This window comes from Gorilla gorilla, chromosome 9 (genome assembly GCF_029281585.2).
Source record: "Gorilla gorilla gorilla isolate KB3781 chromosome 9, NHGRI_mGorGor1-v2.1_pri, whole genome shotgun sequence".
Lineage (NCBI taxonomy): Eukaryota > Metazoa > Chordata > Mammalia > Primates > Hominidae > Gorilla > Gorilla gorilla.
In genome coordinates, this window is record NC_073233.2 from 9,425,678 (window position 1) to 9,438,491 (window position 12,814).

General features: G+C 49.2%; 1 protein-coding gene across 22 annotated transcripts in view; it reads right to left on the bottom strand.

The window, feature by feature from the left end:
• Positions 1–2,630: 2,630 nt before the first annotated feature.
• Positions 2,631–12,814, bottom strand: part of NAP1L4 (nucleosome assembly protein 1 like 4) — a 48,092-nt gene continuing 37,908 nt past the window's right edge. For 17 of the 22 annotated variants that reach the window (XM_055355174.2, XM_031016048.3, XM_055355176.2 and 14 more), the window contains 4 exons: positions 12,681–12,800; positions 9,947–9,976; positions 9,424–9,480; positions 2,631–3,841 (listed from right to left, as the gene is read on the bottom strand). In XM_055355174.2, the coding sequence (XP_055211149.1) occupies positions 3,803–3,841; positions 9,424–9,480; positions 9,947–9,976; positions 12,681–12,800 (246 nt within the window). In that variant the 3' untranslated portion in view covers positions 2,631–3,802. Of the gene's footprint in view, positions 3,842–4,783; positions 4,832–7,397; positions 7,436–9,423; positions 9,481–9,946; positions 9,977–12,680; positions 12,801–12,814 lie in introns of all 22 variants that reach the window. The other 5 variants (XR_004071782.3, XR_010135427.1, XM_063710890.1 and 2 more) reach the window with 3 other exon arrangements.

Genomic DNA, 12,814 nt, shown 5'->3' on the forward strand with positions numbered 1-12,814 from the left:
GCCTAGAGAGCAGACTGGCCAGGTAGGCTGACCTGGGGTACACACCACCCACGGATCCACACGCCAGGCAGCTGTGGACAAGGGTCCCAGGTGACCCTGCCGGGGAAAGCAGCAGCCATCAGGTTCTAGGGAGCCATAGCTCCTGACTCAAGGGAAAAAACAGAATTTTAAGTGGAATCACCCTGTTCTGGGGACTTCTGAAAACTGAGCTTCAGGCCAGGCACGGTGGCTCACACGTGTAATCCCAGCAGTTTGGGAGGCCAAGGTGGGTGGTTCACCTGAGGTCAGGAGTTTGAGACCAGCCTGGCCAACATGGTGAAACCCCATCTCTACTAAAAATACAAAAATTAGCCAGGTGCGGTGGTGCATGCCTGTCATCCCAACTACTTGGGAGACTGGGCAGGAGAATCGCTTGAACCCAGGAGGTGGAGATTGCAGTGAGCCAAGATGGTGTCACTGCACTCCAGGCTGGGCGATGGAGCGAGTCTCCGTCTCAAAAAAAAAAAAAAAAAAAAAAAAAGCTGAGCTTCATTGAGGACTAACTTATATACAACCAAATATACCCATTTTTGAGGTAACTCAATGAATTTTGACAGACGTATACACCTGTGTAATCACTTCCATCCCTCTAAAGCATTCCTTGGTCAATCCCACCACCCCAGATCCCTCCCAGGCAGTCACCAGCACTGTAGCTTTGCAGGCTCTAGAACCGGACAGAAACAGGGCCCTCCAGGTCTTCTGGGCCTGGCTGCTTGCCATGCGGGTTCTTTCCCTCCTTGCCCAGGAGCTCCCGTGTGATGGCAGCTGACAGAAGCGTCTGAGACACCTGTGCGGGGGGGGTGCCCCAGGCCCCACCTCCCATCTGCCGGGCTGCTCCCCAAACTCCTGCCCTGACCCCAGCGCCACTGGTTTTGCGTCTCAGTTCCTGCACAGGGTGAACAGTCACAGGGAGGGCAGGGGATGGGGGAGCCCCAAGCGGGGTGGGGTGGGGTGGGGCTGGACGGTGAATGTCTGCCTCCCAGCCAGGGGCTCAGTTGGGACAAAGGAGGGCCTGGGCTAGCAGAGCTGAGGTTCTGTGGCAGACCCCCTGGCCCCCCGGACCAGAAGGGAAGCAGCCGCCCTTCACCCAGGCCAGGCTGGGCGGCCGCCACAAGCCCCCACTTCCCAGCTGCCTTCCAGATAGTGGCTCTGGGCAAACCTCTCAACCACGCAGCGACTTTCGGTGACCACTGATGGCTGAGGTCCCTGAGCTGACAATGGCCTGGGCCTGGGATGGTTCCTGGGCTCCTTGGCCACTGGAGAATGACCTTCCCTTTTCTGAGACCCTGGGGTGCAGGCAGGACACAGCGGCCATGCAGGGGTGACAGAGGCCGGAGGTGCTGAGGTCCTGGGGGAGACCAGGTTGCCTGCACCCTTGGGCCTCCACAGCTCCCCAGGCTTCACGTTGAGGTCCTGCACCCAGATGTCCTTGGAACTGGGCAGCATCCACGAACCATGCACTCCCAAGGTCAAACTCATTGGGGGACACAGGAACCCAGCTCAGTGAAGGATGCACGCAGGTGGGTGCAGGGTCCTCACACACTTCTTACTCAAAAGGGAAAATCCAGATACCCCCACCCCCAGAAGCCACAATGTTAACATCCCCTTTCCCCTGCTTGTGCAAATCTGATCTAAAAGTGCAAATCTGATCTAAAACCACCCAGCTAGGTAGTGAGGGGCACTCCCCAAGCCTGTGGAGCCCTTCCTAAAAAGGCACTCTGGGCACCCAGTGGACAGGGCAGTGTGCAGGGCTGTCTCCGCAGCTGAGGGGCGGGTCACTGCAAAACAGCACATGCCCCTTGGATTATGGGGTCTGACCCTGGGCAGACCAAGGCCAGGATGCTGCTCACCCATGGGGCCACCCTGAGGCTGGGGAGCCTGAGACCAAGCTCCCCCAGGTACTTCACAGGATGGGGACGGGCGAACGGGTGCAGGAAGCACAGACATCAGGCTCCCCAGCCCTTAGGAGTATGCTGCAAGCATTCACTTCCCAGCCTGCACCTGCCCTTCCTGCTGCTCCCAGAGAGAAGGCAGCCCACGGGTGAGCTGGAGGCAGCAGGGCGGGGCCAGCCACGTGGGGAGCAATCAGCCAGCTCCACGGCTGCCTTCTCATGACAGCGTTTCATTCACCAGGAGGCGCTGCCAAGGCTGGGATTCCCACGGTCAGGTCAGGAAGTGCCGGTGCAGCAGGTGTTGAGTGCCTCCTCTCATTGTGGATGGAAGAGACACGGGGAAAAGCTTCAGAGAGCAAACACACCTGACATGGGCTTTATCAGGAAGTTCTCCTCTTGGAGCCTTCTGGATCTACAAAGCACAGTCCCACTAACTCTGAGAAATGATCCCCTCCTGGGGGCAGGAACAGTCTTCCCCTGGGCCCACAGTGAAGCTGCCTGCATACAGCAGCAACTTAGGTGTAGTGGGGTGGCTACAGCAGCCTCTGCCTCAAACTGAGCTTTCAAGGCCTCAGAAGTAAACTGTACAACCGGTCTCGAAGCCACCAATACCCAGGGCTCAACAGAGCCCAACAGGTGTGCAGCACATCTGAGCCTTCCCCACCACATTCCCCTACAAAGACCCACATGGCACAGTGCTGACTCAATGTTTCACCACTTTAATAGAATATTCTAACTATTCTGTACAAATTGAAAACACTGTATTCAGTTACAAATGTGTTCTAAGGTTAGGCTGAGCACTCTTCACAGGCCTGGTCAGTGTGGACACGGCCATCCCCGGCTGCCGGAGAGCACCGTCACCCACTTGAAGACCCCACCCACCAGCCGCCAAGCGGTCACACCAAACCCAGGACCTTCAGACAGGATGAATGGTGGGGCCCAGCAATGGGGCTACTGAGAAAGCAGGACTTGACGCTCATACGCTCAACTGAAACGCAGGACTTCCCAGCCCAGTCCCTCACTGGAGAAGACTGCCGAAGCCCGGCTCCGGCAGCAGGGTGGCGCCTGCGTCATGAGGACGGGCTCGCATCTCCAGCCCTGGTGGCAGGGAGCAGCGTTTCTTCCACACAGGCCTTGTTCCTGCTAGGAAGTGGCACATCTTCCTGCTCAGGGCACCAAGGTGGTTCAGAAATGTTAAGGACGAGCCACAGCGAAAAGCCGCAGTCCTCACAGGCAAGAAGGGATAAATAAATATGAGGTGACCCGCAGCAGCTCTCACCTGGGCTGGTGTGTCACAACCCTGACCCACCCCTAAAAAAAAAAAATCAAGAAGCAACATCCTAAGGAGAACAGGGCCCTACTCTACACAGCCCTTTCTGAGATGATCGGCATACAGCAAGTGATGCAGGCTGCACACTCAGCAGATTCAGCGGCTGGAAACAGCAAGTGGGTTTCTTCGGATGAAAGGGAAGAATTCAGTCCAACTGCAGGAGGGGTGGGAGAGGTTCCAGATCCTGGGAACCACATCACCAGACCTCGGCCCTTTTTGCCAAGTGACCCCCACCCCACCCCGATGTGGTCTATAGGGCCCTCCCACAGGGAAAGGCCCAGGCAAGTCCAGAGCTACAGGCACCAAGGCTGCAGAGGGTGCTGGACGAAACCTCCTATTTCTGAAATGCATTTCAGTTGCCACTGTACAAGTTAAGCAAAATAATAAGGAAAAAGGAAAAGTGAAAGTGAAAATCATGCACTTGAAAACGAGTTAGATGGAGTAAGCTCTGTCCACGGGATTGTGCTGCGGCAAGGACCGAGGCCCCGCCCACAGGCCTGGAGTCCCGACAGCCGGTCTGCCAGGCACCCGCCTCCGCTTCCTACTGCTGCTTGCATTCCGCCGGCTGGCTGGGTTCCTTCTGTCAATGAAAAAGACAAGGCTTGTAGAGAGCAAAGCCAGCTCCATTCACCAATTAGCTCCAATCAACAACGAAAGCCAACACTGAATGAGTTCACTCTCATTGAAAAAAATGGTTACTGCAAATATACTTTTAAAAATAGTGACAAAAACAAAGCTAACTCCCCCTACCACCCCGCAGTCAAAGCAGGGCTGCTTTTTTTTTTTTTTAAAGCTATGCCTTCAAGCATTCAAATTCATGGCACGTTCAGCAGGAGGGTTTTGGGGCTCCTTGGGGTGGTGGAGCTCCAGGGGGCTGCCCATGAAAGGGCTGGGAAGCAGCCGGAACCCCTGCCCACACAGAGCACAGTGCGCTCAACACGGGCAGCTCCACCCAGGAAGGCCACCGCAGAGGCAACCCCTCTTGGTGCCAACAGTCCCCACTTCAAGGGCACATCTGTCTGGGGGTAGGCTGGGCCCTTGGCGCTCGTGGAAAGCAAATCTCTCCTCTAGCGGGTTCCTGCTCTTTGTACTACCAGGGAGCGCCCCGGCAGATCCATCCTCTTCTGGTGGCCTGTACTGCACCAACAAATGACGAGCTGCCACTCCCAAGAGCTCCATCTGTCACTTACTCTCCTAACAGTCTCACCAAGGGGCAATGCTATCCTCCCAGTAACGGCATCCGGGACACACGATTCCCCTCCCAGAGGAATGGATTAACTCCAATATTATCTAACACAGAGATCTTGTACCCTTTAAACCACATCCAGCAACTCCATGAATTTGTGTGGAGGCCAACAATAGCCTAAGAAATACATCACGATCTTGCTAATGCTTCTGCGCTAGTAACTTTACGAACCTGTAACCTATGATTTCTGGCTAAGATTACAAATTGCTCTTAATCCAGCGTGCCTATGGAACCTAAGAACTTGCACTGTATGGGGTAAAAAGATCCCTGGGTTACCATAAATGATGTCTTCCACGGCATAAGCTGAGGCTACAGTTCATTCTTCTGGAAATCACATTTAAGGGATGGCCGAAAAAGTACGTGTAAAAGATGCAAAAAACAAAATCAATAACGTTGAACCCTGGTCTAAGCTCCCAATCTCAGCCACCCCACAGGCTGCCCAAAGAGCCTGGCCAAGACAAAACAAGGCTGACCAAAAACCCTTGCCATGTCAATCTGACATTCAAGGGTAGACTGAAGGTGGCCCAGTGTAGTGGCCAGGAGCACTGAACCACTGGCCTTAGGAGTGTGGGGGATGCAGGGCACCCCGAGCAGGAGCAGTGAGGGGAGGAGTGGGACAAGCAGTGTGCCTCCACCAAGGGACTCACCTAGAAAATGGGAAGTCAGTAAAGGAGCTGTGCAGGGACAGGGAAGACTGGGGCTGGTGACAAGGTGACAGACTCCATCTTTATGTACATTTAAATCATGCAAATACTATGTCATGTCATACACAGGACTTTATAATTTATCCTACCACAGATTGAGCATCCCAAATCCCAAATCTGAGATACTCCAAAATCTGGAACCCGAGACAAAGAAAATGCTCACGGGAGGATTCCAGATTTGGAATGCTCAACCAGAAATAAACCTAAATTATCCTAAGTTGCAGAAACGATGTAATAGGTATTTTCAACCACGAGAATGTAGTATTCATCTGTCCTAAATAAAACCAATATCCTGGGTGAAGACTGCTAGAGGGAATAGAGTCCACATAGAACAGACTCTCAAGACTGGTGTCATGACCCAGTGCCTTGTTGGAAGGGAGTAGGCCATGCACCTGACTCTGGGAAGAGCTGCCTCCCCCGTGCCTTGAGGGCACAGCCCCCTCTGGGAAGGAAGGCAGCATGTGGCCCACCCCTGCCAGGCTCTGGTACTCACAGCACACTGGAGCTTCTGCAAGTGACTGACAGGAGTTTTAGAAGTGAATTTTACATATGAGAGACACCAATTGTTTTTAGCTTGTGACACATGCCAAAAAAAAAAAAAAAAATCTACACCTAAACTCCCAAACTGAAGCGTCACAAATTTTAATGATGGTTGAGTCATTAATCAATGCTAAGATTATCAAGGGAGGAGGAGTTGGCATTTTAAAAGGTACCAACTAATAGGAAAAAAATCTCATCTCTCATGGGACCATTTAAAAGGTGGGGTTTGAACAGATAACACTCGACCTGAGAAAGGCAACAAAGACATGCCACTAAAACACACTCAACCACAGCTGCGCTGGCGAAGAAGCCTCAAGTGCCCAGAGCCCTATGGCTGAAGAGGCAGTGGCCTCAGTGTGACACTCCTCGGGGGTTGCTGCTGTTGCACCCTGCCCTTCTCTTCCAGGGAGGCATACTGAAATACGGATAGGTGGCACGCATCGAGGATTCTCTTCAAAAGAGCTGGTGGCGTGGGAGGGGTGGCGTGGGAGGAGTGGGTGAGGGTACAGGTGGAACAAGAGTGGCTAAGTTCTTCAGACATGCGGGGACAGGAATTAATGGCAGCTAGACATAATTTTAAACATACAGGCATATTCTGAAACCTGGCCCTGGAAAACAAAATCGTTCCAAGAGCTGCATCCGCCCTATGTACCATCAGTTTCCCATGAAAGCAGCCTATGTGAGGAAGACAGGGAGGCGGTGGTGCTAAGACCTCAAGGACGTCTGGTCTATGGGCTGCCAGGATCATGCTGATGTTCTGTGGCGAGACCCTTAAAAACGGAGTGCCTACTTATCCCGGCATGCAGAGGCCCTGCTATGGTTGTGGGGTTCCTCATGGCACCTCTTGTTCCCACCTCTCTGCTTTCTCCCACTACATCCCGAGTGCCACGAGTGAACAGGTCTCGTCACGGGCAAGGGCCTCTGTCTACTTACGGCCTCCTGTCGGCATTCCAGGACAGGGTAGAGCTACAGGGACTGAAGAAAGTGGGGTGGGAAACAGCTTCCAGGCTTACTGACGCTCACTTTCATCTACAACTGGTTCTTGCTTCATTCAACTAGCACCAACCTCACAACAGTACTTTTTACTGCTGACACCAAAACAGATGCCAGTTAATGTTTCAGATAAAAAATGCTGGCACAGTAAAAGCTGTTACCCCTCTGTGTACCTATTGGTCTGCACAAAACATGAGTTCAAAAAGTATAGATATTCAACAGACACGTGTTGGTAATGACAGTGGGCCAATTTCAACTGCCAGTGTGTGTTCTGAGCACAGCTGGGACAGCCCAGTGTGTTATGCTCTCTGCAAGGACTGCTTGCTTATGGTGGCCTGTGTGTGCCACCGTGCAGACTGCTGACCATCCAGGGCCCTCTTACTGGAAAGCAGTACCATCAGCAATGAAAATAACACCCAAGTTACATCTTTGCTACTTGGTTAGCAAGAAACACTGGGCTCAGAAAGCAGCGACCAAATCTAGGTTTGGTTCGTTGATTTTAAAAGTACATGTAACAGACACCTATGTCAAACCTGTGACACAGTGAGTGTACCTGGACAACAACTCCCTCTTTATTCAAAGTCAAAACAATGCATTGTATAAAGTATAGATCAGAAGTTTGGAAGTTAGGTATGAATGGAATTCCACCTTACCTAGAAACGTATGAATGATTAACAGACAAAAATTACACCTAAATGGGGAAAAAAATTGAAAGGAACTGTCAGCATGAAAGAAAATGAAATGCACAAAATTATACAGGAGGAAACGGCCACAATTTCTCATGATACAAAAGGGCTGCAAGATACTGAACTCGGGGTGAACAACTTCAACACTAGATCATACTTTCAAAATGGGCAGAAGCATGATTTTCGCTTCTATCAGACTGCTCCCAATACTAAAACCTCCCTTCCTTCCTTGTTCTCTTTTGCTTGCACAGACTCTAACACTGCCCATCTCTCTGGAAAGTGCATGTGACAGGGACAGCAGGCTTGGCCTTATCCCAGCCACACATGCCTGGCCGTCTCTGAACTTCATTCACACCATTAGCCGCAACACGTTTTTAGTCCCTTCTCCCCCAACCAACATAACCGTTTACCAAAGGTCTCATGGGGTGTTAGCATGTGTAATCCACTACATCATGTTCTCTATAATGGCTGCTGAGAATGCTCTTTTAGAAACCTGGGACGTGAAAGGAGACTCAAGGTTCTCCAAGGTGACAGAAGAAAGCAGAACAAACAACAGAGGGGAGGAAAAGAGAAGCTGAGGCACAGAATACAGGGAGGGGGGGATACAAGTGCAACAAGGACAGAGGCAGCTGTGCACGGAGTCTGAGGAGGTGGCCCTGCCAACTGACCCCAGTCCTTGCTTTACAACTGCAACCTTGAAAGTGTCCATTCAGCGCCCACAAGGCGGAAACACAGCCCAATAAACACACGTGGCCCTTGGGTCCATCAGACACCCCGCACAGCAGTGATGGGCAGCATTTATTCACCCAGCGTTGTTCACTGGCTGACAGCCCTCACCTTCCCTGTCCCCACACTGTGATGCACGCAAGGCAGACCCAGGCCTTGGTCTCCTACAGCCCTCACCGCCCACCACCACGGTGCTGCGCACAGCTACACTCTCAGCAGAGTCCTCCCACATCAACAGGCCAAACTTTAGAAGATGAACATTTCCATGAGCAGATTATTCCCAGAGTAGTCTTTATAAGACACATTCTCAAAAAAGTTTTAAAAGCTCTTCTCCCATCCCTTCCCTAAAGGAACCACAACTGTGAACATGCATTCATGGAAATAGCCGGTTTAAACCAACTGATGACAGAGCCAGGATATCACACTGACAGCTTTTAGTGCACACTCCAAAAAACAAGGGTAAAAACAAGCAAAAAACGTCTAGTCGGACAGAGACACATTACAAAACACCAGGTAACGTTAGTATTCTGACAGCCCATAATATACTTAATTTTAAGAGGCAAGTGAACTACACATTTCATGGTTTACAAGAGGAAACTCTTATGATGCTGTAGGATGACATTTAAGCACTTCTGATTTTAAAATGTGCCAAATGGTCAAAGTACCTTGATTTAAGTTACTCTGAGACCACAAATAAAAATCTAAATTTGCAGGTAAAATTAATGGGGTTGCCCACTCATTTTCAACTCAGTTTTCTTTAGTAAACCTTTCCAATTTATTTTAAATTATCTGAGACATATGAGATATCTAGACACATCATCTGGGCATGCTCAGCTCAAGTGCAACTGTCAAATGATGCCCACAATCCCACTATTCTGTTCCTTAACAAAAAGAGCCCCAAAGTCCCTTCTTTGCACCTTTTCCAAACACGCACAAAGAAAAGCTTATTTATGTTGTCAGTTAAATCATTACCTTACCTTAAAAGAATAAAACATTTGGAAAGTCAAGTTGCTCTACTCAGCAGTCTACGTAAATAAGACGCAGCTTGAGACAGCTGGAAAAGCTTCTACTGAGTATGTACACTCAACACTCAAATTATATACACAGTGTCTGAATAATCATTCCAGTATTTTTCTGACACATTTTAAACTTTCTAATTAGGGAATAATGAATATTGTTAACACTACTGCCTCAAAGTGGGGAACATTTTTAAAAGTCTAAGAGTGCAGCATAATAAGTAGGTCTCGGTGGCCCCAAAGTTACCAACCTTGGGGTTAATTTCCGCATCATCCTCGTCTTCTCCCTCCTCGTCACCTTCTAATTCCTATATTTAAAAAGTGAGAATTAGCTGGAATGACAAGATTGAAACTCTTGTGGCATTCACAATCCACAAACACAAGGAGCAAAACACTGCCTTAGACGGAAATCAATTACTGCTACCCACAAGTGACTCATCACTTCCTTTGGACACTTAGAATTATTTCTAGGTATCTTTTTGTTCTCACAGAGAGCCCTGAAAGAAACAAAATTCTGAAAAAGCAGATTTTGTTAAATGATTATTTTCTAAGATACATTTTCATGAACCAACTGCAGGGTCAAAAACGATGGAAACTGTCACAGCATTTGCTATGCATTTCTGCTTAGTGTTTTAAGAACATTCTTAGAATCAAAGACAGCGTCACAAAAAAAATGGGTTTAACACAGCCCTGTGAGTCCATAACCTTCAAGCAGAGAAAGCCAAAGAAACAACTTCAGGGAGGTAAGTGGCACTGCATAAACCTGTCTCTTACCTCCTCTTCTCCTTCTTCACCTTCTTCAAACTGGAAAAACACAGAAAAACATTTTTAGGTTTACAAAACATGACAGCAGCCTGCCCAAGACACCAGTCCCATCAAGTGACTCACTGACCAAGCCTAAGAGGAGCAGAAAGTCCAGCCACGCTGCCTGCTGGGCCTCGCTTGGCTGAGGAGCCATTTGCTTGTGTGCAGCGCATTTTAAAAGCATGCCAGGAAATTGAAAGTCACGCAAAACAAGGAAGAGGATAGGAAGCTGGTCAGCCAGGGTGTACCCTGGACACAGCTGGGAACCTGGCACCACAGCTCTGCCCTGGCTGTTCTCACACCGAGGAGCAGGCACACAGGAAAAGATTTTTGTAAACCGATGAATCTGTTTTCCTTAAATTTTCTACAAGGCTGATCGAACCAGCAACATAATGTTATTGGATACAGGAATCTGGGTATCATTTTACATCTCATAGAAAGGGAAAAGAAACTTTAGTAGAAATATATTAAAACTTTGGTGTTTAATCTTTAAAGTGATCAATAAGGTGCTCAAAGGTGAACCTCCACCATTAGTCAATTGTCTTGAATCAGTTTCTCCTACATCCAAAGACATCATTGGTCAGACTAAAAATCAAGTTTCAAACATGAGACTTACACCAAAAGCAAAACCACCTTATCACTACTGGTTGCATAACGAGGGTAGTACATGAAAATGCAGCTTCATTTATCAACATTTCCCGTTTTGTTGAGCTCACACCATGTATTGCTTAGAGCCAACTTCGGTGGAACTTAGAAGGACCCTACTGTGCTGGTGTGGAGTTCACACAGTGTGCACAGCCTCCTGGCGCCACGCAGCAGCCAGGATGAGATGTGGCCACAGTGCAGCGCCCTTCCGCTCTAAGGACCCTAACTGGCATGAGGCAGGGAAAGGCTTCTCAATATTCTTTCATTTCACGTCAGATCCAACGAGCCTCCAGCAGGCTCCAGGGCCTATTCCAAGGCTCTAAGGACAGCATTTTGCCCTTGAGGGGCTGTGCACAGGGGCTGCTCCAGATGCATCGCCCACCAGGGCAGAGCAGGAGCTGCCACGTGCAGAGAAGACAAGACCAGGGTTCCCACATTCACCTCCTCCTCCAACAACTTTCTAGTGTTGGGGTACGGTCTAGAAAGTAACATTAGTAAAACACTTTTTATGCCAACACTTACTGAGTCATTGCTCTGTGCCAGGTGCTATGTTAAGGGCTTAACAAGTAACCAGAGTCTTTACCATGAGCTCTACTTACAGCTGAGGAAACTGAAGCTCAAGGAGGTGGTGGAGCTACTAAAGGGAGAATGGGGATGCGAGTCTGAGCAGTCTAATCTGAGCTGGCACTTCTAGCCTCTAACTGACACTGCTCATCAGTAGTACCTGTGCTGAACGTATTATGAATGAAATGCACATGTACTACAAGCAAATGTGGCACAGTGCCCACCAGCAGTACAGATACCGCATATAAGTAAGCAAATAGCACACATGCATATTCAAGTCCTTTAAACGGACGGGTGTATGATCAAAACAGTTTCAGATAAGCTTTCCAATGTGTAGCCACTAGCCCTTAGCTCACTATTTAAACTTAAACTAAGGTAAATGAAATGTTCAGTTCTTCAGTCTCAGCAGCCATATTTCAAGTCCTCAAGTGGTCAGTCCTACTGCGCTGGACCAAGCAGGCAGAGGACAGTTCCATCAACAGAGAAAGTTCTACTGGAAAATGCTGGTCTAGAATTCGTAAAACTATGTCTTGGCAGCTACCTGACTGTCCATGTTCCCTGACCTGCAATCACCTCCCAGCCTAGGGATGAGCCAGCAAGTTGAGTTTTAGAAGTTAAATGAACAGTCTAAGACCTAACAGCTGATAAACAGCACACTGGCCTGTTCTCCCCACTGGTGGAACTCAGTACAATGGGAGAGGTGTGAGGAGATGTTGGCCTTTACTGCCACAGGGGGCTAAGGCCCTTGAACCCACCTAAGCTCTTGCCGCCCTGTCTGAAGCCCCAACAGACCAGACCTTCAAAGAAAAGAAACCTAAGAGCTCCACAAGAAAGAGAGGATCATCTAGAACATACTTCCAGTAACATTCTATAAAACAAAACTTTATTTTCCACAGATCAAGAAGACTTGAAGCTGCTTGAGCCTTGGTGAGGATGGGAGTTTCCAAGTGGTATTTGGGCTGTGCGCCCGCAAGTTCTGACCGTGGAAGAGCTGGCTTCCCTCAAGCCCAGAAAGGAAAGTGACATGCAATCTTGTTGTTTTCTTGGGGAGCACAGGTTTCTTTTTTTTCCTTTTTACCTAAATAGATAGAAGTTCAGGAATTTCTATTTCTTTTGGGTTGATGAACCACAGGCTAGCATGAGTCCACTGTCAATAAATGTTTGTTGTGGCCAGACCTCCATAAAAGAGATTTTCCCTGTGTTCAGAAGTTCCCTGAAGCTTACGTTTTGAGAGAATACTGTTGAGTCACTAGGCAAACTGGGAATCACCTCTGAAACTGCCTCACAGACACCTGCTTTTCCTGCTCTGTTCCTCAGACCTCTCCTCTTCAAGCGTATTCCCCCCACAACAAGGACAGCAGCTTGGACTACATATCTGGCTGATGATGTAATAAAAAGATTAGGCATGGGGGTTTCCTAAGCCACAATTCAGGGCCACTCTGCACCAACAGAGATGAGCACCCAGGTGGAAGCCCCCCTTCCCCGAGCCTCATACATTGTCATCATCTTCTATGGCCTCCCCAGTGAAGTACAGCACAGCCCGCGGGACTATCCGCTCACGGAAAAAGTGTCCAATTTCAAAATCAGAGGCTAATGTGAATTCAGAATCTTCATCCTGAGGAGGAAAAA